This window comes from Pleurodeles waltl, chromosome 10 (genome assembly GCF_031143425.1).
Source record: "Pleurodeles waltl isolate 20211129_DDA chromosome 10, aPleWal1.hap1.20221129, whole genome shotgun sequence".
In the NCBI taxonomy this organism is placed as follows: Eukaryota; Metazoa; Chordata; class Amphibia; order Caudata; family Salamandridae; genus Pleurodeles; species Pleurodeles waltl.
The window spans coordinates 578,343,877-578,359,694 of NC_090449.1; the positions used below are offsets into that span (position 1 = coordinate 578,343,877).

Here is a 15,818-nt window from a genome sequence, read left to right on the forward strand (position 1 = left end):
GCCTGTGACTGTGCTTTGTGGAGCTATCCTGCAGTTGCTGCTTCTGCCTGGTGAAAGGGGACAAAGACTGAACTTTGTTGTGCATTCCTGCTTGTGAAGAAATCTCCATGGGCTTGTCCTGAGCTTTCTTACTGTTGTTGAAGTCTCAGGGCCATCAAAGACTTCCCCTGCCAGCACCTGGACTCTCTGCTGAGACTCCTGCCCTACCAAGTGGTGCCCTATCCAGTTCCTGGGGCCTTGACAGGTGAAGCTGGCAGACCAAGATTGAAAATCCACGCATTGACCGCCGTGCAGGAAAATGTCCCACGCAACCTCCGAGATGCGGCTGAAGAAATGACATGCCTCCAGCTTCGCAGATCAAATCGACGCTCCGCTTTCAGCGCGGATGGAAGATCAATGCACACAGGCGGAGAAATGACGCACAACACTGCTATCAGAGGCTGGTAACTTCGCAACCCCCACAGCGCGGTTTTGGTGATACCTTGCGGCAGGATTTTCCTGCTGGGCACGGAAAACCGACACAACGCCTTCCTGGACCCAAGTGCTGGCCCAGATTGATGCATCTCTCTCCTGCGGAGAGGAAAAACAACGCACGCTGACCCGACCGGAGAAGGAGAAATCGACGCATTGCTAACCTTTTTTGATACACATTTATTGTGTCATTTTGATGCTAACCAGGTACTTTTCAACGCTAACAGCGTTTTTACTGTTTACAAAAACATTTAAGACTCTTGCTTTTAAAATTAATAACACAACTTGTGTATGTTGGATTTTTTTTGTTTAGGTCTTGTTTTGTTTAGATAAATATTTCCAAATTATCTAAACCTGTGTTGTGTCATTTTGTGGTGCTTTCATTGAGTTACCGTGTGTGTTGGTACAAATGCTTTACACCTAGACTCTGAAGTTAAGCCTAACTGCTTGTGCGAAGTTAACAAGGGTGTGAGCGGGGGTTAACTGAGGGTGATTCTCCTTTACCCTGACTAGAGTAAGGGTCTTTGCTTGGCCAGGGGGTAACCTGACTGCCAACCAAAGACCCCATTTCTAACACAGCTGCTTTCCACAAGGTCAAATCTGGAGATGGGAAATTTGACCCTGTTAGTAAGGTTGATTAAGAGAGTCCACTGAGATTGCGATACGTTTTTATCCACTCTGCACTTTACAATGTTTTACTTGAGCAAAACAATGTTGTATGCTGCTGGTTAATTTTTCATGACAAGGGCTGGATAGGAGGTGGCAAATTTGACTCAGTTAGTAAGGTTGATTAAGATGAGTCCCCTGTGATTGCGATAAGTTGTTACGCATTCTGCACTTTAAAATGTTTTACTTGGGCAAAACGAGTTGAATGCTGCTGGTTAAAGAAATATTTATTTTTTAAATATTTTTTATATAAGTGGATATTTGGGTGGTTGAATTATTATTGAGCCTTGGTGTAAGGAATGCTTACATTATTGTATTCGTAAAAGCAGAGTAATGTGTCGGTTGAATTGATTCAAAGGTATGCTGTGAGCTACTGATTTTATGATACTTGTGTACGTCTATATTAATGAATTTGCTAATATGCAATATTTCTGTAAGAATGTATTTCTTGAAAATAAAGTATTGAACTGAATTGTAGACTGTTTGAAAATTCATTTGCTAAACATAAACAATATTTTCTGAAGGAAAACGATATTTTACACCTATTTGAGCATTTCCCCAGCCCTCAGGAAGGGTAATGTGCCGCCCCTGCCTTCCTAATCCCCATGATCAGTTCATTGCTGACTTCATAGTAGTCTGTGGACCTAATGCAACATCATCAAATGACAGATTAGGACAGAATTTCAGCTGTGAATAATCACTTAGGTGCTATGTCCATTTGTTTGCCTAAATACATAAATCGAACCCCTGGGACTCCACATAATAAATACACTGTCATAAATTCAACAACATACGCAACATTAAAAAGAAACTGTGTTACATACACAAGTCAAAGTTGGTGTACTCACACCCATTATTTTATTTCTGTAGCTCACTGCATAACCAAATAAAGAATTCATGTTTTCGAACCCCTCTGCTGTATAGCTCAGCCCCCACTTGACCAAAGTACATGAATTTTCAATGATCAAACAAATGAGAGTAACATTTTCTGAAATATTTGTGCACATTCGTCAAACAGAGCCAAAGATATTAGTAAAATGTTTTCTAAACACTATTTAATTTCTTGTTTAACCAAAACTACATAATTATTTAGCCGTTACTCCTGTATTTATAATGTGTGTGTGTGTGTATGTGTGTAATGCTATGAAAAGTTAATATACTATTCTTAGTTATCATATACATTAACAATTTTCATACAGAATGAACACATTTCATATTTTTGAGTGATTTGCACACAATCATACAACTTGAGAGAATTTCCCAACAGATGGATGGATTTATAAAAAAAAAGCCAACACAAGGAGTGCCTCTGTTTTCCTATGTGTATATCTTAAAGTTAAAACCTAAGTTTTGTTTGTTTCATATGCACTATACTTACAAGTAAATGCTAGACTCGTTTCCACCAATGTCAGGAGACTGTAGTTTCTGCACAAGAATGATTATTATACCAACAAAGAGCACAAAGTTGATCTGGAAAAAAAGACAGAGGGTAACTTATCATTCACTTTTTAGTGGCTTTTCATTTTATGTTTAAAAGTGGAGGCCAAGCAGTAAAAAGGCTGATGTTGATTACTTCAAATCTATAGTCTATGGCAAAGAACAACGTATCAGTAATAATTAATCAACATGATCTTTAAGGAAAATGCCTATTTATGCATTTGTTATTTGTGTTTTTTAAATAGCATGCTTGTGTTTGGGCGTGAACTAATATTTTCATTTGGAGAGAATCTTTGGTAGTAGTTATAGTCACTGCTTTATGTGAGCCTGCGTTGTCTGGTGCTCCACAACGCCACTTAATTGTCAACACCAGCACGCATGGCAGTCTGTCACATGGTGGCGCTGTTTGTATAATTTAGAGATGAGCAAATCAACAGTTTATTCATATAATATATATTAAAAATGATTAATGCCTGCAGCTCAATCCATTCTTATAGCTTTGGGGGCCTGGAATTGTTTGAATTGGCTTCCTTACGAGGGCCTGAAATTATTTTTTCGTTACAAATTAAGCACTGGTTATAGTTACACATGTAATTGTAGATTTGTGGTCCTATATCAATTGTAATCTATCAGTACCTCGCATAAGGCATACTTGATGATGTAGTTGATGAGCACACCCACGTCCACAGCTAGAACCATGAATGAATGCACTCCGGGCTCGCTGTTTTTAATTGTACACTTACTCTTACTCTGCTGGAATGTTATACCAACAATTAAATAAAGCTGACAAGGACTCTTTTTTGGGATGGGTGATAGGATTACTGATGGTGGTAGCAAGAGCCAATCACATTTTATCAGGTGATTAATAAAAGGGGGAATTAATACTTTTCACTTCTGTATTGCCACTGGAACCCATATGGCTATAACGGTGGTAGCTAATCACGTGCTTCAATCAGATTACTTTCCTGCAAAGATATTTTGTACCCTCATCATCTCCTTTGGATCACAGAAGAAGCAAACGTCAAGGGCTTTCAAAATAATAAAGATTAGCCTTTTTTATCTTTAATTCTGTGGCTTACATTTGTAGGGCTTGGTGTTGCTGTGGATCCTTTGGTGGGTAGATAGAAACCTTCACCTGTCCTCGGTTGGTAGGAATACTCATAGCTATCCAAAAAAGAGTCGCAAAGGTACATGCTCATCAGAAGTCATTTAAGAAATGGGGTCCAGAGTGCTTCAGTACAGCTGTGCAATCACTATTTACTCTTATGTGCAACAAAAGGACACCCAAAAGCATAACACCACCTTCCTTGTCTGTTTAAAATACTTGATAAAGTCATTTCGAAAATGTATTCGCTTTTGGCTTGCATGCAAGCGTTCAGTTTTGTTTTTATTGTCAATTAGGTATATCTCCTCATTGCTGAAATTGGTACAAATTTGAGAATTAAGCAGTCTCTCACGTTTCTCTAAAGCATCATTCAGATCCCTGAATATCTGTAAATGTCTGTATAGACAGAGTAAAATTACATCATATTTTGTCGATTATATTAACTACAAAATCATAGCTATATGTGCCCAAACTATAAGTATAGAGCTGAACCGACCTGGCTTGAAGGTGGAAGCTCTCTACTTGAGCTCCGACTGTTGGCTTCACTGATGTGGCTGCTTCATGCCAAGGCATGTCAACTGGGTTGCAACTGCAGATGGGTGAAGCTGGGCTCGACTGGATGATCTAATTTTGAGCTGTGGGTGACTGTCACAGGTTTGTGCTTCCCTTCCCTTCTGACCTTCATCAAGGACTACGATTGCTTTGTACTAAACTTCTGAAGCCCCATTCACTGTGTTCTGCTTCTGGAAATCGGGCAGACAAACAACCTGAGATTAGAGTCTAGTAGGGTTGCTTTATGGATTGCTGGTGACTGCAGCTTACCTTGAGCTGTGTGCTGCATATCCTGGCCTCTATGTGGTACAAGCAGCAGACAGGTAGAGCAAAGCTAGGAAGTCAAGAGCTGTATATATTCCCAGGCCGTGCCAAGTCCTAGGCTCTGATTTATGATGTTGAGGAGGCTACACTGGACATTTATCTGCTCCTCTGACTTATGCTGCCATAAATAGTTTCACAAGACTAGAAATGAAATGTAAACAGTAAGGTCCTGATTACAAGTGACCTATTAAATTGTGATCCTTGCACTGATCCTTGCTTTGCACAGGAATCACAATTAAAAGTGGTACAGTATTAAATTTCATCAAATGAAATCTGACGGATGTTAACACAGGGAAGGGGTCCAGTATTTATCCGGATATCGATTTTGGTCGAGTAAGCACCAACATCTACATGTTAGTTCTGAAAAAGTCAGAATAGGCACTACTTATCAGATACCATAAATTCCGAATGCCTTGGAATAAGATTTTTATCAATGTGGCAATTGTCAACCTACTGGTCACCTGGCCATTAGTGGCGTATTTGGATAGAGGCAAGAAGACATTTCATGCCGCTAAACCAAAAGAAGAAAGTTTTAGGACGTACTTTCTCTTTCAGTTTCGCTCACAACGAAACCTCTGGAGGTCAGAGGGTTGGCTGAATCAACTGTTTATAGATGAGAGAGAGTTATATTACCTCTGTGCAAACCGATCCTTGAAACACTGGAGAACGTGATGTGGTGATATGAATTTAAGAGGGAGCTACTGAATGGGAAGAATGATGGCTGTGGAACAGACATTGCATGAAACAAGGACTGCTTGGGCAGGACAAGTGCATCACCCCAGAGTCTTCCATTGAGGGCTGGATGAATTACAGCACTGTATGATTAGAGCCATGATCAGTATGAATATGCAGCTTCAAACTCTTGAAAGCACAAGCAGAGAAACTTGGTTCTGGCAACATAAACAAAATAGAATGTAGACATACTCTGAAAATGAATTTACATGGCGACTCATTGCAAGCAGGAACTAAAGATAACTACTATTCTCCACACCTCTCTAGAAAGATGAGTAACCCAAATGCTTATAGCAAGAAAACACATAACAAACACCACCAGTGCTGATAGACAAGATCTTGTTAGACAGAGACACACACATGCACATTACTGAAATTACTTCTTGATGGACAGTGACCAATCCAACCTCCCAGGTGGTAGCTAACCCAGAAGTGTCCTATAACTACTCATGGGCTATGCATGGCGAACAAGCTCAGTGATTTGCCCAAAATCACATGGTCTTGAGTCAAGGCTAGGATTTAGAGCGGATTCCCCTGTTCCAAAATCAGCAGCTGTAGCCAATTGGACACATCACATCTGATCTGCCCAGGGTTCTAAGGATGGTGGACATTCTGAGGTCGGAATGACAGCCCTGTATATGCCGAGAGGAAAAAAAGCAAGAATAGTTCTGGTACTTAATTGAAAATACCACCTAAAGCCAATTTGTACCATGAAATTCTGTAATCCATTCTACAAACAACCATAGTGAAAGAGCGTAGCTTGGCTGTGCCACTAAGTCTCTGGAAAAAGAACGTGAAGGGTGGTTATTTACTGGTGGTCACACTGTGGTGGTCACATTTAATATGCTTTTATATAATTTCTGTACTGCAAAGCATATGAGTGGAGTGCACCTTTGGATGTAACATTTAATTAACGTTTTATGAAAATCTATTGAGAGTAACATTTTAAAGGTACTATTTTGCATAATCATTTCCTATATTCTCATATGTAGTGTTTAGAATTCATTTAATCTGGAAGTTTATTATTGTTTTATTAACTTGCCTGGAGTAAAGGCCTACACATATAATTTTACTTTTTATATTTAACTTTCAATGTGGAGTTGTTTTATTCCTTAATGTTTCTTTCGAGATGCAGGTGATAGAAGCAGAGACTAAGTCAACAAGAAGTTTATTGTATGTGAAAATTAAGAAAGCCTGAGACGAGCTATGCAAGGACAAAGAGAGGAGTGTTCTGGAAGCTTAGCAGTTGTAACACTTTTGAAATTGCTGAGACCAAAGAGTATCAAGATTGGAGGTACCAGGGGTTTGAAAAATGCAACTTCTAATTTAATATAATTGGGGTTTCAATTGAGAAGCTTTGACTGTGATATCATCGTCTTGGGAAACTGTGATTTAAGAAAGTTGTAGTTATCAAGTGATTCAGACCCTTTCTTACACTTAGAGCTGAATGGACCCTTATGAGTTACAGACCTCATATTTTCTAAGTGGCTTCATGCCACTGCACCTCTCTTAACAGATAATTATACTGAATTCCTGTTTGCAGGCCTTTCTCAAATCCTCTCTAGAATTAGAAAAGTCAGGTTATGATTTAAATGATTAGGCAGGAGAATTTGATTTCAGTGACCAAGGACCACATGCTTTTTCTGATTTTCTGGATTGTGGCAATTGAAGTTTTAGTCTTGTAGATGCCAAATATGTTTAACATTGTATGACGCTTTAATTCTCCTTTGGTGATTTTATATATTTACACTATGGTTTTGAGACTCATTTATGTAACATTGACTTTGAGTCCGTAATAAATTTCTTTTAACGTTATGAACCAACTACAAATGTTATCATATGACATTTGGGTTACCCAAAAATTGTTTACAAAATTTGATAATTGTTACTCTTACCCCTCGGAACTGAGAAACGAAGGGGCATATTTACAAGCCCCTAGCACCACTGGACCATCACTTTTTGTGACACTCTGGTAGTGCTGTGCACTGAGTTGTATTTACTAGGTGGCGTTAATCACTTTTTATGGCTTAACACCACCTTGTAAATATGGCCCCTTCAGGCGTAGCACTTTGCGTGGAAGGGGTGTGCAATGGGTGTTGCTGTGGGCATTTCACAGCAACACCCATTGTATTTTGACGGTGCCCCAGATTTACAAGATTTTGTAAACCTGAGGCAGTGCCAAAATCTAACGCCACCCTAGGGGCTTTTATTTCTCCTTGTTTTTTGCTCTTACTATGTGTGCTGCATTCTGCAGCACTCAGAGCGAGCAAATCGCAATTCAAGATTATTTTTCTGCAGAAAGGTATCCCTTACTGCACAAAAACATTCTTCCCCACAACGCAGCCATCCTTGCACCATGGCGCAAGGGTGGCTGCGATGGCACTCAGCAGCCAATTTAGCACCGGTGGAGGGGGAAACCTCGGGATGCGCCATATTCTAGTGAATATGCTGCATCCCTGTGTTATAGTAGTAATGCAGTGCTGCCAAGTTTGGTACAGCGGTCGCAATGGCCACTTCTTGTAAATATGCCCCAAAGATTCATAAGACCCTAGAAATAGTGAAAGTGCCTTAGGATCCATGAATAGTAAATGTATGTGCGTAACTCTAGACAGCTCTTCAGTTGAGGTAAAAAGACAAATGGGTCGAGGAGAAACCATTTATAACTGGTTATCAGGAAAATCAACAAAGGATTCACTATTTTGTTAACGTACTAGTTTTTTTTAAAATCATTGGTGACATCCTATTTATAAATATTTATAAGTATGTAGAAAATGTATGCCAGTAAATTAATTTATATTTTCAAACTTTTTCACTTACCATTATTGATGCAATCACAGGGCCTTTGATCACCCACCACAATGCAGTGTTATCATTCATATCCCAGCAGCTATAAATGCAAACAGATTTGGAACAATATGTTAATATTCATTAAATAGATCATTTTGACTATGAAACATTTCAAAATTACAGAGCTATGAGGTTCCTCAATTGCATTAGTTAGAGGGTGTCTGGTGCACCTTAACACAGCCTAATGTCATTTTTTGGTGCAAAACCTCCTTCTCCCATACCGCCACCCCCACCGGCTAACATAATTTATTTTACTCTAGGACACTCTTTGCACCTGCTTGCACCATTCCATAAATATGGCACCCGGCTGGAGCTCAGGAATGGCGCACGCCGGTGCTAAACATTTTGATGCAAAACTGCATTAGTGCAGTTTTGCATAAAAAAGTATAAATATGCCCCTTAGGTTTGGTGCAAGAGTCAGACTCATCAGGCAGTCTCGTAATTATGGCCATTGCGTATTCAATGCACAGAGCTATGTTTTTGAATATATATATATATATATATATATATATATATATATATATATATATATATATATGTGGTATTAGTGTAGCACAAACCCACTATGGGCCTTTAGAAGCACTATATTTGAGGAGTGTATATTTCTTCTGCCATTTTAGCAATAGAGTATACTTCAGAAACACATAAGAGCCTGACTAATTTCTACCCTCACAAGTGTATTCAATGTTGGCTATCATAGAATACCAAAACTAGTAATGATGTGCGTTCTGCAAAACTATGCACAATTTGTGTGTGAAGTCCTCTGCTACCGAGATCCGAATGACTTAGAGAGGCTCTAAGTCACCTCAGCAAAGATCGTACTGAGTGTCATTATAAATAGCTGACAGCATTTCTAGAAAGCTGGACTTGGAGTTGACAAGTCTGCTAGTGTGTCTTGGCAGACACATCCGAAGTACACTATCCTGGGAAGCAGCAGATGAATTACAAAACCAATACCACTAAATAATGATAGAAACTATATTGGTGTAAAACTAGTGTGAGGGTTCTCACCTGCTTGCTATTAACTTCCAGGTTTTTTACTTGACGGTATCTTTTTGAGGACTGTGATTTTGTTGCATCGCTCACAAGCCTCACGTGTTTCTATCTCATGAAAAAGGCACATTAATAAAAGAGTGCCAACATGACATGATGAAAGGTGAGGTACAACACTTTATAACGTAACTTAATAAATACGCTTTTAAAGCTGGCCTAGAGAGAACTGTCCCCCACCACGTCATACACATGGCTAATAAGCAGTGCTTAGTTTGTGAAAGAAAGAGTGTCAGCATAGGAAGTTCTGCTCAGAAGTATGACCCGTGCGCTGAATCCCAAAGCTGTTAGGGGCATATTTATACTCTGCCTGTGCCGAATTTGCATCAAAAATTTTGATGCACATTCGGCGCAAACCTTGCACCATATTTATACTATGATGTCCTACCCCGCGAACGCCCAAATTTCACCGTGTGCGTCATTTTCTGGATGCGGGAAACTGCCTTGCGTTAATGACATGCAAGGTAGGCGTTCCCGTCCAAAAAATGACTTAAACACTACCGCGCAAAAATCCTGCACGGCCGGGAGGCGGAGTCGGAAAATGACGCACAGCCCGATTTGCGTAAAAAAATAACGCCTGGGTCAGGGCAGGCGTTACAATGGGGCAAACACACCACTACTTAAGGAAAACACACATAAGCAATAGCAGAGACGCAGAGCACAGGAACAACACCAGCAGCTTCCACAACACCAGCAGGGACCCCAAAGGCAATGCAGAAGGCAGGAGAGGATATTCCGGACCAGGACAACCCTTTTGGGACTCCGGCAACAAGACATCATCCAGAGGTGCAGACTCAACTGGCAAGCCATTCAGCAGCTGCTGTGCAACATTGAGCCACAGTTGGCACCCAGCTTGCAGACACCCCACATCATTCCACCAGAGACCAAGCTGCTAGCTGTACTCCACATGTTGGCAAGTGGCTTGTTTCAAACCACGGGTGCCCTAGTTGCCGGGATCTCACAGCCCTCATTCTCTGCCTTCCTACCCAAGGTATTGGATGCCATCATCTCCCTCACACCCCACCACATCAGCTTCCCCAACACACAGCTGAAGCAGCAGGAGACAAAACAGGGCTTCTACCAAATCAACGGCTTCCCACACATTCTTGGTGCCATTGACTGCACACATGTAAGCATTGTGCCACCTGCTGCAACCGAACATCTATACCGCAACAGGAAGCACACACTCCATCAATGTGAAGGCCATTGTCGATCACCGGGGATTGAGCACCAACATCGTGGCAAAGTATCCTGGGAGTGTACATGATTCACTCATCTTCCGCCACTGCACCATCAATCAACACTACCAGGATGGACGATATGGAAATGGCCTACTTGTTGGTAAGTACAGAAACCTACTTATATACACACAGCACAGCAACCCTGTAGGACACACAACACATACACCACTACATTGACACGTGGCCAGGAAGACACTGAGGGTGTGACACTGCTAGTCATGTGTGATATCCTGACCCATTTGGATACACACCTATGGACAAATGACAGATGCAAATAACAACAGATGCCACTCCAGAGACACAAGGGACCAATTTAAAACAACACAATGACAATGACATAGCCTTAACTGGCAGTACAACTTAGAAGATTAATCTTTCAATATCACATCAATAACACTCAATCAAACACCCTTCCAAGCAATAAGTACTGTGTAAGGGGTGGTAATGTGTTTTGCTGCAGGTCAAACACCATGAGACACATAGCATGATGATGATGATTCTAATGAAGGTGACATGGAATCATTGAGGCAGTACCAATATCTCACATCACTCCTGCTCTGACATTGCCCACTACCAATAAGCATGTGGGCTGTGCTAAGAACACATATTGATGTGAAAATATTGAGTGCACATTCCTACACATATGGTTTGAGACAATTATACATATACACAACAGATGTTCAGGCATATGGACCTTCTGACACTCAAATCGTCAACCTCACAACCAAGTTAGCCAGCGGAACTGTACCAGGTTCAGTAGTATAGGTACATGTCTGAACATGAGTCAACTTGGCAAGGGCAGAGAAATAGGTCTGCAGAGAACTTGTCACACATGGGATATTTGTGCATTGTCAATTGGCAACACGTCGGTGCTGACAACTTATGGAGATGTGTTGTACATTGTCACCTAGCCAAATCAAAGGGCCCCAATGACGTTTAACAAATTCTATTGCATATGTTAAATTGGATGGGATGTCCAGGCCATATAGATACAACCGTGTTACCACCACTGTGGAATTGATTCTGTGTATGGAAGTATCATGTCACCCCCAGTTAAGACACATGGATACCTCTTTCACATGACATAATGCAAGAGAGTACACAACGTACTGCAAGTCTACAAAAATACAGCTGACATCCGGTCAATCAGCCAAACACCAGTTCAGATAATGAAACAACCCAATGCTGATGGGGCATCCTAGAAGCCTAGGATTCCACACAATAACACAAACACAGATGAGTCACAGACAACACAAGAGAACAACTGCCATGCAAAGTGATAATCATGGTGCAAACAACATCAAAATGTTCTCACTCATTTTCTCTTTCAGCTGATCAGGGGTATGTGATCCAGCCATGGATCATGACCCCATTTGCAAACCCAAGCACAGCATCCGAGCGTGCCTATAATGAGGCACATCGGAGGACAAGCACCATAGTCGAGAGGACTTTTGGCACCCTGAAGTCAAGATTCATGTGCCTCGACATCACCGGAGGCAGCCTCCTATACTCACCAGAAATGGTCTGCAAGATAATTTTGACCTGTGCCAGCCTGCAAAACATTTGTGTAAGGAGGAACATTCCCCTCTATGAACCAGACCCACAAATGCCTGAAGAGGAGGAAGAGGAGGACGTTGTCCATGAACATGAGGGGGACCATTCAAACACTGCAGGAGGATTGCATCACAGACAACACATTGTCCAAAACATTTTTTAACTATAGTCACCATCACCACTGTCTTACCATATTTCATTAAACACCTATTCTAATCACTATATCATGGTCTGGGTAATCATTTATGCATCACATTATCCCTAAGATTCATAATCAGAGTGTAGCCTCATGGAGCATTGCAGACATACAGATTAGTATCCTGAAAAATCCACATCACATTTGATGGGTATGAATGTACACTCAACTTCACACACATTGTAAATGACATATATCATGTCCATTTCACATTTGAAGAGCAATATCAAAGGCTTACAGCTATTTCACACATACATGTTGGCAACATGGTTCATTACAGCATATGGCACACAACAAAGACACCATCATTCAATAAGGAAAGAAAATGCCTCATACATGAGGGGCTGGATGTGCTATTACATTGGTAACAGGAATGTATGACCAGACCCTTGACAGCAGTAAGTGTGACATCAGCTATCTTTGCAAGGAGTATGTGTGACAAGAAATCCATGCAAGCTGCAAATGGATAGCACGAGTGCCCCAGGTATGACTAGCATTGCTCACAAGACATCCCCTGCACATGCCATCCCAGGTCATAAGTCCTGTCACTGCCATGTTTTCTGTCTCTCCCCACCCTTCCAAAGGGGGCCCAGGAAATTCTGACTCCAGTATGCTTCCCTCTTTAGTATGGTATGCCATAGTCATAGTTCATCTGTCTGCATGGACTTCTGGTCAGATAATGCACTGACTCGTAGTCTGTAGGACCTGTAATCACCTGTCCATTGCTTCCCATGTGAAAGGTACTGTTGGCCCTTTGAACTTGATTCTCACCTACATAACTTGTGAGAGACTGAAGCTGCACACACCTGTGAGAACTTCCATGCAGACCAGCCATTTGAACATGCACTGCCCTTGCTGCTGCCTGGAACGGCATAGAAACTGCCATTATATATATCCCTGTTATGCATTGCCGTATAAATCACTTGTGTAACACAGGCCTTGGATTATTGTGTAATGTTGCAGCACAGGACAAATACAGTTTACATTTTCCACAGTGTTGTTCCAGCTTTGACCAGTCTCAGTCTGCTCACTGTGTACTTGCCTTGTTCGTTTTTGTTCCTGACTGATCCTACATCCGGTTAGCCTGACTGGTTCTTGTCTTTGCGTTACCATAAAGGTTCCCTGAGGCTACATTTGTCTCATAGTTGCTTTCCATGCCCTCACTTTCCTCCTCGGGTATTGTGTCAGGTAAGACTACAATGAATACTCAAATACATTGTATAGCGTAATCAGTTTACTTATCGTATCATGGGGTGGGGCATGTCTTCAAATAGTCTAATCACTGCCCATCCCTTGTCTGGGTTTCATGTATGCATGAGTGACAAATAGTGACAGTGTACCATGGCTGTATGCATGGATTTGGTATGGTGCCTCCAGCACAACAAACAACGTTTGATAATGTGCATGAAATGTCAACACATGTTTGTACCCTGACGGTCCACACACTGATTCACATCGGCCCCAACATATTGATAGGGCTTGCGTGGTGAATAGCTGTGAGATTAATCAGCACAGAGGCACCGATGTTCCTTATCTGGGAAGTTCACACAGCATTTGTTGCTATGTGTATGACAAACACATTTCTTTACTCATTTCCACACTCAATAGCATCTGATGGTTGTCTACATTGACATCACATGCATACAAGCACATTTATGAAAACACGTCTTGTGATGTTCACACAGTGGGACAACTAAAATTGTAATAGCCAATTCACACACATTGACACACAGGCAATGAGTTACTGTATTAAGTTGCGTAGCCTTGCTATCCTCTATTGACGCACAATTTGTATTCTAAAAGTTTGGGGATCTATTGCATCAGTGAAGAGTGCAAATCCGGTACAACAACTAGAGGATCATGGTCTGCAGTAGTGTGATCTGCCACATGTGCCCATACACTGGAATGCACAATGTAGGCGCAAACAGCCTATCTCTGTATAGTTACAGCTGTCATGTACTATAAAATTGTGAGAAATGACACAAACCCAGTAAAAGACATAAATTTTGATGCATACACGTAAAAAAAGACACACATGCATCAAAAAACACTGCATATGCGTAGAAAAATGACGCTCACTGCCATGATACATCCATTGGCCCTCAGCTGTAATTCCCACACTGTACCCCATGAAACTGGTTAACAATGAAAAATATTTGAAAATATGGATGCGGGGTAATTTCTAAGCATGTGCGTAAAAAAAAATGACGCACAGACTGTAAGCTTTGTAATATTTTGACGCATCAAAATAAAAATCACCGCATTTGAGGCAGGAAGTGATGTAAGAGGATATCCTGTTTACAGAATTGGTACAGTGGGTGTACTTTCACTTTCACTTTGCAGTCTGTGATTTGTCTTGACTGTGTGGCTGTGTTTGGACTTGTCTCTCAGTGAATATTGTGAATTTGTCTCCTGTGTGCTCTTTATATTGTCTTTTGGTGTTTTCTAAGTGTCTGTGGTATCCTGTGTAAGTGTAATTTTGTAATTTCTGGTGTCTAGTTTTGTCTTTGTACTGTTGGGAGTCTGTTGTGGGTAGTGTTAGTTTGGGGATAGTTGGGCTGTTTTAGGCTTATTTACTTTTCATTTCCCTCTCCTCCTTTCCCTTCATTATCCTCTGTAACCCTTAATTCCTTTATTATTTCAAGCATGTTGGGTAGGCCACGTCTGGGTAGAATAGGTGAGGAGGAATTGGGGGGATTCATTTGGCTGGTGTGCCACTTCCTCCCATTAATGATAGAAGCAGGTGGCAGGGTGATACAGGGGTATCACACAGAGCCAAGGAGGCTCTGGTGGTCAAAGGTCCTGTACCATCTGCAACACGTTTATAACACACCGCGCAACGACCACCAACTAAAGCACCGCTGGGCTGACCTTGTTGCCAGGGAGCAAGACCTGCTGGACCACCTGGGGATTGTGATTGGTGGCCCTGTTAGTGAGTTCAATTCAGATTAATGTGAACATTTAAATGCTCTGTAGTGACAGTAGCAGATTTGTTCATATGCTCCAGGCAATGTATTTGGACATGTGGAATGCAAGTTAAACATACAGTGGCCCTGAGTTATACAATAATTGCTACACATTACCGTCATTTGTTGACGCAACACCAGCACTGAGTTATAAAACACCACTGGAGCTTGTAAATTAGTGCTGCCTTCACGTCAATAGATGATGCAAAAGTGGCTCTAACATATGTTTTAGGCATGGTCTGTTTGTGTACCAGGAAAGACATGTTTTTCACCAGATATTTTCAAGAATTAATGTGTCCCCCAATTATTTCTGATACATGTCTGAACTGGATTCTGACCCATACGTACCAAGTTCTTTCTAACCTCAGGTAACATCTTAGGCTGATAGCTTGACTTGGTTGTGCCGCAATTAAATTAGGGATGGATCCAAAAGTAATGCACACGGGTTCATATCTAAATGTTTGGTGCTACTTTCTATAGCTGTGGCACATAAAATGAAGCAAATGATACAAATTGAGGGATAAAAACTATCCTGGCCCTCTGTTCATTGTACCTGTGTGTTTTACATTGGTCTTGGGCACAATAGCTGGAACAGAGCTAATGCATTTGCCATCTGTGTTACTCTATAGCCATGAACTTCTCATAAGTTATGGGATCATCATGTTATACCTGACGTT

General features: G+C 41.1%; 1 protein-coding gene across 4 annotated transcripts in view; it reads right to left on the bottom strand.

Moving 5' to 3' along the window:
• Positions 1-15,818, bottom strand: part of ADCYAP1R1 (ADCYAP receptor type I) — an 813,459-nt gene that overhangs the window by 85,628 nt on the left and 712,013 nt on the right. For all 4 annotated transcript variants that reach the window (XM_069211038.1, XM_069211037.1, XM_069211036.1 and 1 more), the window contains exons 11-12: positions 8,105-8,174; positions 2,516-2,607 (exon numbers count right to left, since the gene is read on the bottom strand). In XM_069211038.1, the coding sequence (XP_069067139.1) occupies positions 2,516-2,607; positions 8,105-8,174 (162 nt within the window). The remainder of the gene's footprint in view (positions 1-2,515; positions 2,608-8,104; positions 8,175-15,818) is intronic.